The sequence below is a fragment of the Sceloporus occidentalis genome, unplaced genomic scaffold (genome assembly GCF_023333645.1).
Source record: "Sceloporus occidentalis isolate IW3139 unplaced genomic scaffold, rSceOcc1.0.p SCAF_3, whole genome shotgun sequence".
NCBI lineage: Eukaryota > Metazoa > Chordata > Lepidosauria > Squamata > Phrynosomatidae > Sceloporus > Sceloporus occidentalis.
This window is the reverse complement of record NW_028316983.1, coordinates 245,190,849-245,206,829: the sequence shown is the minus strand read 5'-3', so window position 1 is coordinate 245,206,829 and position 15,981 is coordinate 245,190,849. Positions and strand designations below refer to the sequence as shown.

Sequence of the window (15,981 nt, the reverse complement as noted above, 5' to 3'; positions counted from 1 at the left end):
TTTCTCTGTCAGGGAGCTCAGGTGCTGAAACAAACTACAAATCCCCGAATTCCATAGCATTCAGGCATGACATTTAAACTTCATGATAGTGCCACACAGCATTATTTCTGCTGTGCATATTAGGGGTTATGCAAAATGAAGGTCACCAAGGCAGCCTGTCCCATAACCCACCATCCAGCATCCTTCTGTATAGGAAGCAATGCTGACACCATGTCCTTAATCTCATTCTTTCAACTTTTCCTACTGCGCTAAACTACATTCCTGGGAAACAAAGCATGACACTCCACATTAGGGATGCTTGTTAGAAATGCATTTCGCTGTCTTGCCCGAGAGTGTGGGAGTGCTTCTTTGCTCAGGAGGGAATATCGTGATCCCTGTAATTTTTAATATCCCTTTGTAGCAAAATCCTTTTTACAAAAGGAGGCACACAGCACTGGGAGAGTTTAACATCTCACCCAATTATGCTCACTTCCTCTTCCCACTTTATTTTTTAACAAAAATCAAATTACAGTGGAATTTGATGTTCTTTCCCCACTCCTCTGTAGTGTAAAAATAAAACTCCTGTCCTTTTAGATCAGTGATCTGATCACTAGAAGATCTGAGTGTCATGCTGTTACAGGGCAGAGTAAGGCTTACTGGTCAAGGAACAAAAAACTCTTAAGGCCTCAAATGATTGGTCAAAGCGGAGGGATTATGAAATTTAGCTGAGATCAACCTGAGGAAAGTATGTGGCCCTAGAGTCACAAGTTGCCCATCTTGTGATCCTCAGGCCTGATGGAGGCCAGGTAAGAGATTTTGGATGTGGGCTGCTCAAAGTCTAGGCAGATGCCAACTGACTGCATACCAGTTGTTTGACACAATAAAGAAAATAAGTAGAATCCCTCCAGTTGACATAAAGTAGTCAGTGATTCACTGAATGTGGGGGGAAAACCATACCTTTTCCAGCTATGAGTGGCCACTGATAGGTTTTTGGGAGATGCAGTCCAAAAATGAACTTCTCCAACCCCAGGTTTTGACAGGCTTTATATACTGTATGCTGGTGGCTCTGGACTGGAACTTCAGTATGGAACACAGAAAAGTTACTTTTCTCAAGCAATGCTTAGAAGCTCTTTGATCAATGCCAGCTAGATCAGATGCACTGAGGTGATAGTTGAATTTTGAGTCAGCAGATAGTGAGTCAAATCCATTTCATTCTACTTTAGTTGGACCATCTAGTCTGATTAATTCTACTCCAAGTTTAATCTAGTTGAAACTAGTAATAGGATTTAGGTCTATACCTCCCAGAATATCCTAGCCATGCTGGTTGAGGGGATTCTGGGATCTGTAGTCCACAAAAAAGGATTCCTCCTGTCCCCTGCCCCCATGTTCTGGTTCTGAGAATCTTCACATTTGAAGGCAACACTGTTCTGTCAGTCCAGCACAGAATGAGGAAAAGAAATATTATTTGGAGCAGTACCACCAGGATCATCCAGCCATGCTTGTTGGGTGATTATGGGAGCTATAGTCCCACAAAGTTCTCATAGTTTGTTCTAGCATTATCTGAATTTTCAGCCCAAAAAGAATATGATGGCGTTCCCGAGCTTCTTGGCTAAAATCACTCTCAGATGACCACTGGCCAGCAGAGTCACTGGTGCAGGTGGCAAAGTATCTATTTATGATTTTTTTTCTTTTTAAAAATCATCCAGTGATTTAGATTGCTGAGCTGAATCTATATCTGCCCCATGGAAGTTTTTGCATAGCATGGCCATAATTAGTATCTAGCTTTGGAGGCAGAGGGAGAGAGATAGGGGAAGATCAAATTTGGAGAGGCCGCCAAAAGTGCATACGTATAGAACGTTGTTGTATTACTATTCCAATCCAGTGAAGAACTTCAGTTGATCTGAATATTGCAGTCTTGATCAATTAACTGTTCAATGGGATCAAATAATTCCCCACTTTGGCCACCATCACCTATTTAGGACAATGTTACTCCAGGGTGAAAGCTACTCACCTGGACATCTTTTTTCATTGCATTGCTTGAATTCCTCTTTTGGCCCTTGGCACACATTTCCCCCGAAGAAAGGGCCATAGCAGGATCGCTCACGTTTCTGAGTCCCACCTCCGCAGGTGGCTGTACAACTCCCCCAGGGACCCCATACCTGCCACTTTCCATCCACTGCAGGAGGAGGAGGGGAGAAATATAAGACAACGTGTGAGAGAGAATTAATTTAAAAACAGATTACATCTCTGACAAGTCTGTCACACATCCCAGAAACATACAGTTATTCACTTACAGAAGCCTGTTGATGAGATAACATTCTGGCTGGAATAATTGTTGGGATTTATTTCTTCACAAAAGAACTTTCATGTGCGCAAAACTGCACTGAGTACCTTTGCATGTCCATATTCATGTAGACACTGTTGTGAAATTACAACACATGGGTGTCTGATGTGTAATGGTGGAGTGACCAAAGCACCATGGCCCAAAAAGCAATGGGTACCATTGCACATGATGGTGTGTCCCAATGTGCATCTGGACACCAGCTAGGAAGTGCCAGAACACATCTGGAGTGTTCAATGCACACTAGAAGTGCTTGCTGCATACCAGAATTGCCTGGTGCACATTAGAGCACTTCACAATCCACTAACAAGCTCCCATTGTGCTTCTGCAACCAACCTGGAGATTCATAAAGTTATGTGGCTGCTGTCATGCTGCAGAGCTAATATAGTTTAAGACCGCTTTAACTGTCATGGCTCAACTCTGTGGAATCTTGGGATTTGTAGTTTGTTGGGCACCAGAACTCTCTGAGATGACTAAATATTTCACAAAACTATAAGTCCCAGGATTCCATAGCATTGAGCTACGGCAGTTAAAGTGGTCTCAAACTGCATTAATTCTGCAATGGAGATTCAGCTTGTGATGTAGAATCTCAGCCTTCCTTTTTATTATTACATTTATTAATATCTCTCATATTCCTTATATTCCTTGATTTGGGACTCAGGGCACTTGCAACAGTTAAAACAAATAGTCTTAAAAATGTATGTAGAGAGATCTTGTAGCACCTTTGAGACTAACTGAAAGAAAGAAATTGGCAGCATGAGCTTTCGTAGATTGCAATCTGCTTCCTGAGATGCATTTAAAAATGTATGTCATGCAAAAGTTAATAAGCAAATAAACCATCATAAAGGTAAAACCAGTTAAAAACATTAAACATTAAAAACAATGACAAATAACAGTCTAGCAAATTCTATGAGGTCAGTTCTCACTAAGGGTAAAAGAGTCATGTACACAGGTGTAATGTCATATTTTGCCTGTATGAGGAAAGTTAATGTTAAATCATTTTGTTCTCTCAAGAAAAGATAACAACAATAATTTCCAGGTTTTTTTTCACACTGAGAAAAAAAAATCAATATCTATGCAGAGTTCTCACCCAAAATTGAAGATCGTCCCTACTATTCATTCAGCTGTTGCATAGCGTCTGAAATAAATTCCTTTTGGGACCTCTACAAGTTAAAGATTTTTGGCCAGCCAGTCAACATTAATTTTTTACTTTACAATATTGACCCCATTATATTCAGAAGAGCTGCAACTTTTCTATTGGCCATAGCTAAGACATGGGCCAGTCATTGTCAATCAAACAAGAAGATAGAATAGAAAGGCCTAGCACCTGCTAACAAGTTGCCTTAAATGACACAGAATGAGCCAAAGACTTTCATAATGTCTGGCACATCTGTGTCACTCAAACTTAGGAAAGTTTTGGAATTTAATCTGGTTTTAAAATCATATCTAATGTGATATTTTAATGGATCATTTATTTATCTTTTTTGTGTTATGCCTGTAGTTTTTTGTGATGACTTGTGGACATGTACAATGAATGTGTTAAGTTAAGTTAGTAATAAAAGGCCATGGAGGGAAGAGATGTTGGTTGTACATGGCGTAGAATCCAGAGCTACATCTGGCAAAACTTCACACTCCATCAGTGTTCTGTAGGAGCTCATCAAATTCATATTCGTTAGAGTGATTAATGTTTAGAGCAAGATATTTCAGCTTCTGAATGTGCAAATACAGGCTGCAATGTCCAGCTTTATAATTCTGTGAGAATAAACATTCTTAGGGCTTTCTAAGCCTTCCATGGCAGGCATTTATTTTGTTTATCACAGGCATAAGTTTCAGCTTCCATCTATGCAATGCCTGGTGTGTGTTACATTTTAGTCCTTCAAAAGTATTTATCCAGCTTAAACATGAGACCAAGGCTGTTCCAAGTACATGGACTGCTAAGTGCTGCATACAGGTGTACCAAGCAGATGTTGTCCCACCAAGCAAACCTGGGCTGAAAACTTGTCTAAGCTCCATTTTCATGACATATCCTGCCTAAGAGAGAGAAGCGGAGGCTTGGATAAGGTCACTACCCTCCATCCCATCCATCCACCTCTTCACTGACCTTTAAAGGCTGAGGCTGCCAAGAGAGATATTGTCAGGCTTTCACAGGGAGTCATGCTTTGCTATATACAAATCAAGAACCATGGTTTGTTATGTTACTAACCTGGGCATTGTCTAAGGAAGCAGTCTCGGGTCTCCACCCAATGTCCTTGGCATTCGGCTCCACCGTACGATGGTCCATTGCACTCTCTCGTCCGCTGCTGGGTGCCATTGGAGCAGCTGGTGGAACAGGAGCTCCAACTCGACCATTCGTTCCAGTTGCCGTCCACTGAGTGGCCCAAAGAAGGAAAAGAGAAAAGGCAGAATGTGAAAACCGCTTTTGTACGGCGGGGTACCAAGCCCACCCATTTTTCTTCTGCATAGAAGGTAAAGCAAAAGGTATGCTTGCCTCACGTAGACTGGGAACTTAGGCTGAAAGTAGCCTAGGGCAAAGCCCAAGGGACCAAATCCCTTCAAGGGCTACAAGCCAGCTAAGGTGGTGTCAAAGCCAACAAGAGGCCCAAGTCAGTTCTCTCTTTTCCTCTATTGCCTCCCTTCCTTTTGTTTTTCTCCTCCTCCATCATTTCTCTCTATATCTTCTATTATTATTATTATTATTATTATTATTATTATTATTATTATTTTCCCACTTATTCCCTCATCCTACTGTGTGCCAGTTAGGGTTGCCACTTTGGATACAAAGTGGCTTACAAATTAAAACAATAACAAAAACAAAATACAATTAAAAACATTCAAAAGTGATCATTGAAATGGAGTTAAACTACTATAGTATTAAATTACATTACTCATGAAAAGGATAAAATGCAATTTAAATGATAAAAGTTCTTAAAAATAGTACATATTAAAACAGTTAAAAATATTAAAACACATTAGAACAATAAAAATAAAACTTTATAGAGATCCTCAGAAACCTTCACATCCAGCACCACAGAACCCAACTTCTACCATCTGTGAAAGTCTAGTGGATTGTTTTAAAATTTGCCACCAGACAGACAGCAAGGATGGGGCCATCTTGGTCTTTCTAGGGAGGGAGTGCCAAAGTATGGGAGCAGCCACTGAGAAGGCCTTCTCCCTTGTTCCCACCAAGTGAGCCTGAGAAGGTGGTGGGACAGAGAAGAGGGCCTCTCCAGATGATCTTAACGCTGTAATGGGCTCATGTAGGGAGATACAGTCCTTCAAAAAATCTGGCCCCAAACTGCATAGGGCTTTATAGATGAAAACAGTTTGAATTGTTTCCCTTTCTCTTCCTCCCTCATCCTATTGTGTGCCAGTTAAGGTTGCCAAAGTGAAATCTGGAAACTGCTCCTGTACCTTTAATGATTATGTAGATGAGGGATTTATAGCAGGTGTCTCTTGTTATCTGTTTCCATGACAAGCAACACCTGCTAGAAATCTCTCATCTACATAATCATTAAAGGTACAGGAGCTGTCTACAATTTTGGATCTGGCAGGGCTATCTATGGGCCACATACAACTCCCAGGGTCCCCAAAATCATTGCCCTATAATTTTGTAGTATGAAAGGGTCCTTAGAAATCAGAGGAACAAATCTCAAGTCTCCACACCATGGAATGATATCTCCTGTACATACCATGGAATAAGTTTAAAGAAATTAAAATAAGACATTGAACAAAAGGTGAGAGGCACTTGTAGGTGGTTATGCATGGTGGTTGCTCCTGGACTGACTATGTGACAAATGTTGCTGTCCTCGAGCAAGCAGGGATCACCAGCATTGAGGCCATGCTATTGAGGACGCAGCTGCGCTGGGCAGGACACGTTTCTAGGATGAAGGACCATCGCCTCCCCAAAATAGTATTCTACGGTGAACTCGCCACGGGTCAGCATAAGAGGGGCGCCCCAAAGAAGAGATACAAGGACTCCCTGAAACAACATCTCAGGCTTGGCCAGATAAATCACCAACAATGGTCCTCCCTGGCCTCGCATCGGGAGGCATGGAGACGCGCTATCCATGACTCAGCAGCCTTCTTCGAAAGCTCACGCCAAACGAGCCTCGAAGAGAAATGACAACGCAGAAAGAACCGCAACCTGGAAACATCACCCAAGGAGACTTTCTGCTGTGAAACAGCTCTTATCACCAGGAAGTTCTTCCTAATGTTTAGGTGGGCTCAGTTTTCCTGCAGCCTGAATCCCTTGCTCCATGTCTTATAATCTCTGGAGCAACAGAAAACAACCTTGCTCTCTATATGACATCCTTTCATATATTTAAACAGGGCTATGATATTTCCTCTTAACTTTCTCTTCTCCAGGCTAAACATACCTAGCTCCCTAAGACACTCCTCATAGGGAGTGGTTTCCAAATCTTTCACCATTTTGGCTGTCCTCCACTGGAGGACTCTGGTGTGTGATTGCTGCCTTCCAGCTTGCCAATATCTCACTTGAACTGTGGTGCCCAAAACTAGACACAGTGGTCCAGGTGAATGCCGTTGTTTTTATGGTAATGGGACATGAAATAACAGGCACTGTGTTGTTGGTGGTGAATCAGGAATGGCTGCAAAGTTCTTGCACAGCTTCCAGTCTCTCTGTTCTCTATCCCTTATCTCAGTCGAGATGCCAGAGATGAATAGATTGGACAGACAACTTTAGCAACATGAGGAGACAGAAAAGATAAACATCCAGTGGCTTTAAAGAGCTGCTTTCATGCCAAAACACACGCAGGCAGGCAGAAGGGGAAAGCATGTTTAGAGAAAAGCAATTTACTGAATCCCCAGGGCTGATCTTGGTGGTGGTATTTTTTTAATGTCAAAGCTGCCTCGAGTATGACAAGATGGTTTCCCTGCTGCCACTCCCCCTCCCTTTCTGGCAGCTCAACATCACTTTCTTCTGTAATATGTGCATAAGTCACTGATGATTGGCATTGCCAGAGCTAATATCATAACACCATCAGGTTGTTCGGGGGTTGTAAATAGAAGGAAGCCAAGGCATGACTATTTTAAGCTTGAAATGCTCCTTTTAAAGATTCCACTTGCTTGCAGCAGACCAAAATCTCAAGCCTGTTGGAAACCTGTCCTGTGTTAACGAATCCAGCCAATGCAAGCCTAGCAGAAGCACATAATTCCTTGCACCACTTAATTAATGCACATAGACAACGGAGTCCTCCAGTCCGAAATACCAGTGATAATTTATCATTCAACTGGCAAAGAAAGAAAAACCCTTATGCAAAGTCCAAGTTAGGGATGAAATATGAATACTTTTTATTAAAGCAATCTATCTTGAAATACTTCCTGGCATGATAGACTCAGTCTAATTATTGCTGGAAAGCTTCAGCTCATTAGTGCAGGGCTCATTAGTTCTTAAGCAAAAGGGAGTCTGAGTCTCTGTTCCCAAACAACTGTAGGGCTAGAAAGATTCATGTGGTCACTGAAATGACCCCAGCTCTAAGGTATTGTATTTCATGCATTGAACCACTGCAGATTGTATTCAAAGAGTCTGGTTTGCAGTGTACCTGAAGCCAAGAATGGAGCAAACAGGATATTTGTGGGATAAATGATTTGAAATGTCTCAAAAAGTGAGCCAAGCTAGATACCAGGACAGGCTTCAAATTGGCAAGCATGTTGATTTTCTGCATCCAACAGCAACAACAACAACAACAACAACAACAACACTCATTCCATGTACATAAGAAAACCAGAAAAGAACCTGGATAGTGTAGAACAAAGGTTCCTCTAGTCCCAGCAAGGATGGGGGGGGGGGGGGAATCCAAAATATTTCAGGGAAGGGGGTTAAAATGTGTTTCTCAAATGATGGCAATCCCTGATGTTGGGAACCCTGGACTGATGAGACTCTTTGCCGTTTTTGGCTTTTTCTGTGGAAAATCTACACGTTTCCACACAGAGAACAGTATTTTTGCACAATAATCAGGCAATACCTTCTCCTACCCTTCCCCATAGCTATACTTTTGGGAAAACCACACATTCAATTGCCATCTTTCAGGAATGCCTTAGTTGTATATTCCTGAATGACACAGGGTTGGACTGGATGGGCCTTGTAGTCTCTTCCAACTCTTAATATCCTATGATTCTATGCAGTCACATAACAGCAACAAAAAGGGGGCACACTGTCTTTTCTGGAAGCCTCCAAGAGCAGCATTTTACTCCCCTTTCAAATAAAGTATTGCCCTCCTGCATTGTTTAACGTTTTACAAAACCCCAGTTTTTTGCAGCCAAAAATGGATGTCCAACAACTTCTGCTTTTTCTTTGTTTAAAGTTTGGGCATTTTCGGCAGCTCTTAGAGCACTGAGAGGGTAACAGGGACCAAAAAGTGCTCCTCAGGCCTCCTGCATTTTCCCTTTCTTGGTAGGTAGGTTGTAATAGGTTTCCTTGTATATTTTTGCCATGTTCTGTCTTGGAAGACTATCGCACGGGGAAAAGGACATCCTTTTTCCATCCTTAACACATGATCATGCATGATCATGTGAAAGATGATCAGACAATGGAATTATCCATGACCGTGCAAAAGATTATCAGACAACATCGCGCTTATGCCGTCATTATCCCATCAGTGAATCAGAATCATCCTGTCATTTTTCATTAACAGAAGCTTCCATTATTCAAAATTGACAGGACAATTCCACTTTACTGAAAGGATAATGATGGGATAAGCATGACATGTGTGATAGTCTTTTGCATGATCATGTGATAAGGACAGGGTAAGGGTGGGAATGATCTGCTTTGCTCCCGTCCTCCCCCCGTATGATAATCTTCTTCTTCCATCAGCATCCTCTTCCTCCTGAATAGCCAATTTCCCACTCTTTAATCAATATTGGTGTGTGTGTGTGTGTGTGTGTGTGTGTAAGGAAAATAGCATCCCAGTGTGCCACCAAATCTTTCTTTCTGAAAGTGTGGACATTTAATTATCACATTCTCATTGCAGCAAATCAAACAGCAATCAACCAAAGCCACAATCTATACAGGGCTTGTGCTGCAATGAGATAGTCTTTCCCCATCTTCTTATACCTCCCCTGTCTCTCCTAAAAAGCAACTAATCCTTCCCTAGTTCTGCTGTACATGGAAACCACTGCTTTGTCCTTGCAGTGGTGAGTTGTCACTGTTTGTAGTTTTAAAACCCAGAAGCCAAAACCAATGTATGGCCAGCCAGGGGTGCACTAAGCACTGGACTGTCCTCATTGTCAATTTTTAGCTACTTTCTTCTCCCAAGTTTGCTGTTCATTTGGCAGTTGATCATCCCTATAGACTGCAGAAAGCATTAACTAGCCCAGATGGGCTTTGCAATGGATTGATTCTCTTTTGGGTTTCCATTTATTTGACGCAGTGGAATAAAGCAAAATAAACTGGAATCAATGTTTAATCCATGGGTGCCTCAACTTTTTTAAAGAGACTTGTTTCAGTTTGGGAAGCTCACATTTTCCAATGCAGATGCAGCCATCTCAAAACAAGGACATAATCTTCCAAATGAAAAACCTTGGGAGAAATGGTAAATAGGTATGGGCTCAGATTAAGAGACATGATAGTATCCCTCGCCTGAAGTGCTGGGTCCAGTTCTGCCTTCCACAGTAAAAGAAGGATACTAGAAAGCTGAAAAATGCTCACAAGGAGACCAAGATGGAGCTGTGCCTAGAAACCAAGGCCTCTGAGCAATGGTTGAGGATGCTGGGTATGTTTACCTTGGAGAAGAGAAGACTGAGAGGTGATAACTATCTGTACAAATATCAGAGAGATGGAGCATGCTTGTTTTGTTCTAATCCAGTGGATAAAATCAAAACCAATGAATTCAAGTTGAGAGAGGAAGAGACAGAAAGAGAGAGAGAGATAGATTGAGAGACAGATTCTGATTTAACATTAGGAGAAATATTCTGATGGTAAGAATTGTGAATAGTGGAATTGTGAATTATGAAAAGATGTCAGATTCTCCTTTACTGATCTTTAGACAAACATTGGATGTCCACATTTTAGGGGTGTGTCAGCAGTGGATTATTAATCTGGCAGCAGGTTGGTCTACATGATCCCTTCTAATACTATGATTCTAAAGTGATAGACGGATGGGTGGGTGGGTGGATGGATGGGTGGATGGACAGGCAGAGAGAGAGAGAGAGAGAGAGAGAGAGAGAGTGCAGAGCAGAAAGATGGGCAGACAGATAATAGTTTGAGCTGCAACATGCTTCTTCATTTTCATCCCTAACAACCCATTGGAATGTGCTCCCGGAAGAGATTTGTCTCAGTTCGACATTGGAAACCTTTAAGAAGGCATTGAAAACTTATCTCTTCCGGGTAGCATACCCTCCCGACTCGCTGTAGAGAAATTAGTCCCTACTGGAAACACTTGTTATCTGATGCACGATTGCTGTTATATATGTTTTTAAACTTTGATTGTATTTTTGGATTTGTATGATATATTGTACTATGACATGGGTCATAGAGTTTTAATGAATGTGAACCGCTTTGATCTGTAGGAAAAGTGGTATAAAAAGAAAAGTTTTATATTATTATTATTATTATTATTATTATTATTATTATCTCCACCAGGACAAATTGGCTAGTGACCCTGAACTCCATGGGCAGACACCTCTTATGCCAGTATTGAGAAAATGTTGTGGGTGCATCAGATGTAAAAGTAAGGTGTTTAAGAAACAGACTGCTTAGAGCCAACAGTTTTTGCCAAAGTGAGTAAAATGTGGCTCTGGAGATGCAAGCAGTCTCATCCTTCCCAAGTTTTCCTTTGATATTCTGAACCCCTTGAGACATCATAGACATACTTTTGTCTCCCATTTCCTGTGAGTTGCCTCTCCTGGAAGTACCCAGGGGTAGCCATTAATTTTTTACATATGCTGCAACTCTTCATGCAGTGTTTTGCATTTTAAAATACAGTCGTCCCATCCCTTACGCGGGGGATCTGTTCTGGACCCCCCCCACGTAAGGGAAAAAACGCGGTTGCTCAAGCCCAATTCAAATAAATGGGGCTTGTGCCTGTGGCGGCATGGCAGCAGCGCATGGGGCGCACACTGCAGGAGTGCGCGTCATTGTTTTCTTCTGGTGCACGACTCCCTTCCTTCTGGTGCGGCTTCCAGGGTATGCTGGAAGCCGCGTAAAAAGCGCCCATATATAACGCAGGTGCACTGTACCAATGTTTCAAAACCATAAATGGAGTGGATTAATTTTTTTCACTTTGGAGGTATTTTAGCAGTCTATGCAAACCCACTCCAGATGCCCAATTCTGCTTTAAGTAGAAATCAGGACTATGGCCAGCTCTAAATGGGTCACCTGACTGAATTCTGGAATGCTGTTTCAGCAAATAGCTGATACCTTCTGCAGTTTTTTCTAGGCTGACAATCTGCTCCCTTCTTGGAGAAACTGGTTGTGGTGTTTGCTTGTTTCATTTCTCTCTCTCTCAAAACGGCACTACTTAGTTCTGCAAGGACTGGCTTCTATGAGGCAAAGATTGTGGAGGAGTTACTGAGGAATCTCCCATGGAGGATGGGGAAGGTGAAAGGTCTATCTGGTGCATAGGAATCAGTGCTGAAGTCTTCCCAACCCTCCTGAGTGATGTAGCCTATATCTGCTCCCCATGTGTTTCTTCTTAAAATTGCTTATGTTTAATTCTTTCATAGTTTCCATATTCACTCTGCCTGAAATTTATTCCTCCTCAAATTCTAAGTTACGTAGAGCAACTTCTAAAATTAACTCCAGATTTGAAGAACATACAATGTTCTCCAAATTGGAGATCTTGGACTTTGCTGACATCTTCCATACCCCTCTGTGTAGCTATATGCATGGGAGAGATCACACATACATTTGCACTGAGATGTGTGTGTGTGTGCGTGCATGTGCGCAGTGTTTTTGCTGCATCCTTGCTGTGGTGTTCCTGCTCATTAGAAAAACACCACACACAAGGATCTTGATGCAGCCATATATGCTGTCACATCAAAACTGCTTTATATGCAGTGCTATGACACTGTGCGCATGCATTGGTTATGTTGAAGGAGAAAAGATCCAACATGATTGAAAGCTATTGAAAATGGTGTCTTCCTTCTTTGTGTAAATTTTTTTATTATTATTATTCTAACAAACTGAACTGTGGATGTTCTTAATGCATCTGTTTCACAACAGAAATGTGTACATTTCTGGGTACTGCTGTTCAAGAGGAATATTGACAAGCTAGAATGTGTCCAGAAAGGGCAGACTATGATGATTCAAAGGTCTGGAAACCAAGCCTTAAGAGGAACAACTTAAGGAGTTGGATATGTCTAGCTTGAAGAAGAGAAAACTGAGAGGAAATAAGATAGGCATTTAAAATATCTGAAGTGCTGTCCTATAGAAGATGAAGTATGATGAATCTACTTTCTTGTGATCTGAATCCATTTGGTTTGTGTTCTAGTCTCTGGAGAAGCAGACAATCTCACCTAAATATTAGGAAAATCATATTTACTGTAAGAGCTGCTTCAAAGTAGAATAGACTGCCTCAGAGAGTAGTGGAGTCTCCAACTTTGAATGGCTTTAAATAGAGATTGGGTGGACATTTTTCAAGAGTGCTTCAGTTATTTATTCATGAATTGATTAGATGGTCCTTGTGGTCCCTTCCAGCTCTACAACTCAATGATTCCATTATTCTGTCATTCAACCACAAGCCAATCCTTCAAAGTCTAAGGAGAAATTCAGATAATGACCATTTTACAAGCGTCTCAATGCTAGTTTGTTGACTTTAAAACTATCATGTGCCTTATTTTCTGGCATGTTTGCAAACTGAATCAATTGCCCACTGAGGAACCAGTGGGGAATGTTTTTTTGCCAGTTTACCTGGGCAAAGTGCAATATTGCAGAACTTGGTTTGCTTCTCAGGTCCCTCGCAAGGGTTGCCACCAAACTGAGGAGGTTTGCAGGTCCGGGTGCGATCCCTGTACCCTCGCCCACAGGTTGAGGAGCACAAGCTCCATGGAGACCATTCATCCCACGTCCCATGTACTGGAAGAGAAACAAAGAGTATAAGAACATATCATGAACCATGTTGGATCAGACCCAAGATGTTAGTAGTCCAACATTCTGTCAGCCAGAAGCCCAAAGGGAAAGCTTGCCATTAGAAGACACTGATACTGGCAAACATGTATAGTCATCCTGACTAGTAGTCATTGGTGATCCTAACCTCCATGACTTATTCAATTCCCCTTTGAAGCCATCCAAATTGGTTCCATGAATCTACCCCCTCTATGTATTTATCCAATCTTATTTTGAAGCCATCCATGTAAGCAGCTATCACTGCAGACTGTGGCTGTGGGTTTATCTATGTGCTTCAGTTCAACAGTGCATAGACAAAAATGCTGCTGTTCTACCTTCTTTATAAAAATTGTTGCATGTACCATTGTATCTCTGCTCTATGTTAAACTCTTTCATGTTGTTTTATAGAATCACGTGGCTGGAAAAAGCTTCTCAGGCCAACTTGTTTAAAATATTACAGTGAGAGGATTTCCTAGACCAGATCAATATCCTCCTTATAAATACCGAGAGGCAAGTACACCTTAATGTAGGAAAAAATGTTCGGTTATCTGGTAGTTTCTGAAGCTATAAAGATACTTCTAATATACCATTCATATGTGCTTCTCACCAACGTAACACCGATCATGTCTTGCATTAAGATGAGAAGATCTGTCTGTATCCATTTGAAGGTACTTTCACATATTTACTGATAATTCAGTTGAATACCTGCCTACAAATACAGTTTAAAATGTGCATATTAATACTTATTTAAACATGCATCTGCTCTCAAAATACCCAATTAAATGTCTATTTTGATATTTAAACTATCAAAGACTGCCAGAAGCAGTTCATACAGTTTAATTTGTTTATGTTGTTTTTAATATACTCAATTATGTTTACATATCAATGTCAATATTTTAATATTCTCAACTATTATTTTTATTTTTGCCTTGCCAATAGCCTTGGTGTGAGTCTCCTTCATCCCAGTTGTGGCAGGGAAATAGGATCTAGTTTTTAAAAATGTTCAAATTTTTATTATGATGGCATTTCATATATTTAAATGTATATGCCACTTTGGACCTTTTCATAGGCTAACATTAAAGAAATAATTGCATAAATTAAAATAGCTAATGAATTGTTTTTATCTTTTTATTTCAGAAAATGGTAAAATCACATTTATTACAGTTATTGTTATTCTGGTATGGGCCCATCCAGCCTATGAGCCACAGTCCCCCCTACAACGCCCACAAACTTCCAAAACACTCTTTTAAAAAATGGACCATAACTGCCATGGTTCAATGCTATGGGATTTGTAGTTTGTTGTGACACCACGGCTCTCAGACTTGGGGCCTTATCACATGAGTAAAGAAAGTTGAAACGGAGTGGGAGAGTAGCAGCTTTCCCAGTGCCTCTCTGCATGATGTCTTAGCACTTCTAATCATAAAAACATGCTCATAAAAGCATGCCTTTTGCCAAACAGATTTTTCCAGTGATAGAAAAGTCACACTTTTACAACCATCTCCCTCAGAAAGAGAACAGAAATGCGATGATGGCATGTGGAGAGGCATGGAAAAAGCCGCTATTCTCCCACGCCATTTCAGGTTTCTTTTCTTGTTCAATAAGGCTCAGAGAAGTCTCTACCAAACTACAGAATCTCAGAATTCCATAGCACTGAGCTATGGCAGTTAAAGAAGCATCAAACTGCATTATTTCTGCAGTGTAGATGCAGCCTAAGTTCCCTTCACTAACTTCGCATGAGGATATTAAGTTACACAACCCCACTGTGAAATCCCAGCCATTGTCCTGGTGTCAGGAGGACAGGGAGAGATGGGGAAAGTCATCACCTGGACAGACGGCTGAATTGTTGCATTGCCGTTGCTCCCGAAGGGGCCCGCTGCATTGGGTGCTGTAGGAATACGACACACAGAAGCGTGTCCTGGTTTGCCAGCCCTCACCGCAGGTGGTCGAACATACGCTCCAGGGGGACCACTCTTCTGCAGCTGGATCACCTGTCAGGGTTCAGAACATAAGAACCAGCCTTATGTCAAGCCATTAGTGTAGCTGGCCCAAGGCTGTCTGATCCAACCTACAATGGCTCTCTCAGACAAGGGTGGGGAAAATGTTGACCCACAGGCAGCCTCTGGATACCATTGTTATGCTCCTGAAGCCTTCCAACAGCCCTATAAAAACATCCAACTCCTTTAAAAAAAACTGGCATGATGTGGGATGATTTGTAACCAAAAACTGTACAAGGAAGCACTTGTATCCAAATATTTCCAATTTTGTTACAGTCCCTCTTGCAAATGCACATGGAAGTGAAGTGACATTCCAAATATCTGAGGTTGGAAAACCCTTTGGACTGCCATGTTGGCTAGGGAATTCTAGGAGCCAAAGGGCAAAAAAGTAACTTTTCACATTCTATCAAATATCACTTTCTTAAGCAGTGTGGCAGAACTCTCAATTTATTGGGCTACAGTTTGAGAATCCTTTTTACCTGTACTCTCACTCACTCTGAAGTACCCTAGCCATCTGCATAACCATATAAATGAAACAGTAATCCTAACCATATCTATCTATCTATCTATCTATCTATCTATCTATCTATCTATCTATCTATCCA

General features: G+C 41.3%; 1 protein-coding gene across 6 annotated transcripts in view; it reads right to left on the bottom strand.

Annotated features, from left to right (window-relative positions):
- The window catches only part of LOC149317707 (adhesion G protein-coupled receptor B1-like), a 386,998-nt gene that overhangs the window by 196,006 nt on the left and 175,011 nt on the right, over nucleotides 1-15,981 (bottom strand). For all 6 annotated transcript variants that reach the window (XM_089518056.1, XM_089518058.1, XM_089518057.1 and 3 more), the window contains exons 5-8: nucleotides 15,206-15,370; nucleotides 13,188-13,352; nucleotides 4,524-4,688; nucleotides 1,991-2,155 (exon numbers count right to left, since the gene is read on the bottom strand). In XM_089518056.1, the coding sequence (XP_089374182.1) occupies nucleotides 1,991-2,155; nucleotides 4,524-4,688; nucleotides 13,188-13,352; nucleotides 15,206-15,370 (660 nt within the window). The remainder of the gene's footprint in view (nucleotides 1-1,990; nucleotides 2,156-4,523; nucleotides 4,689-13,187; nucleotides 13,353-15,205; nucleotides 15,371-15,981) is intronic.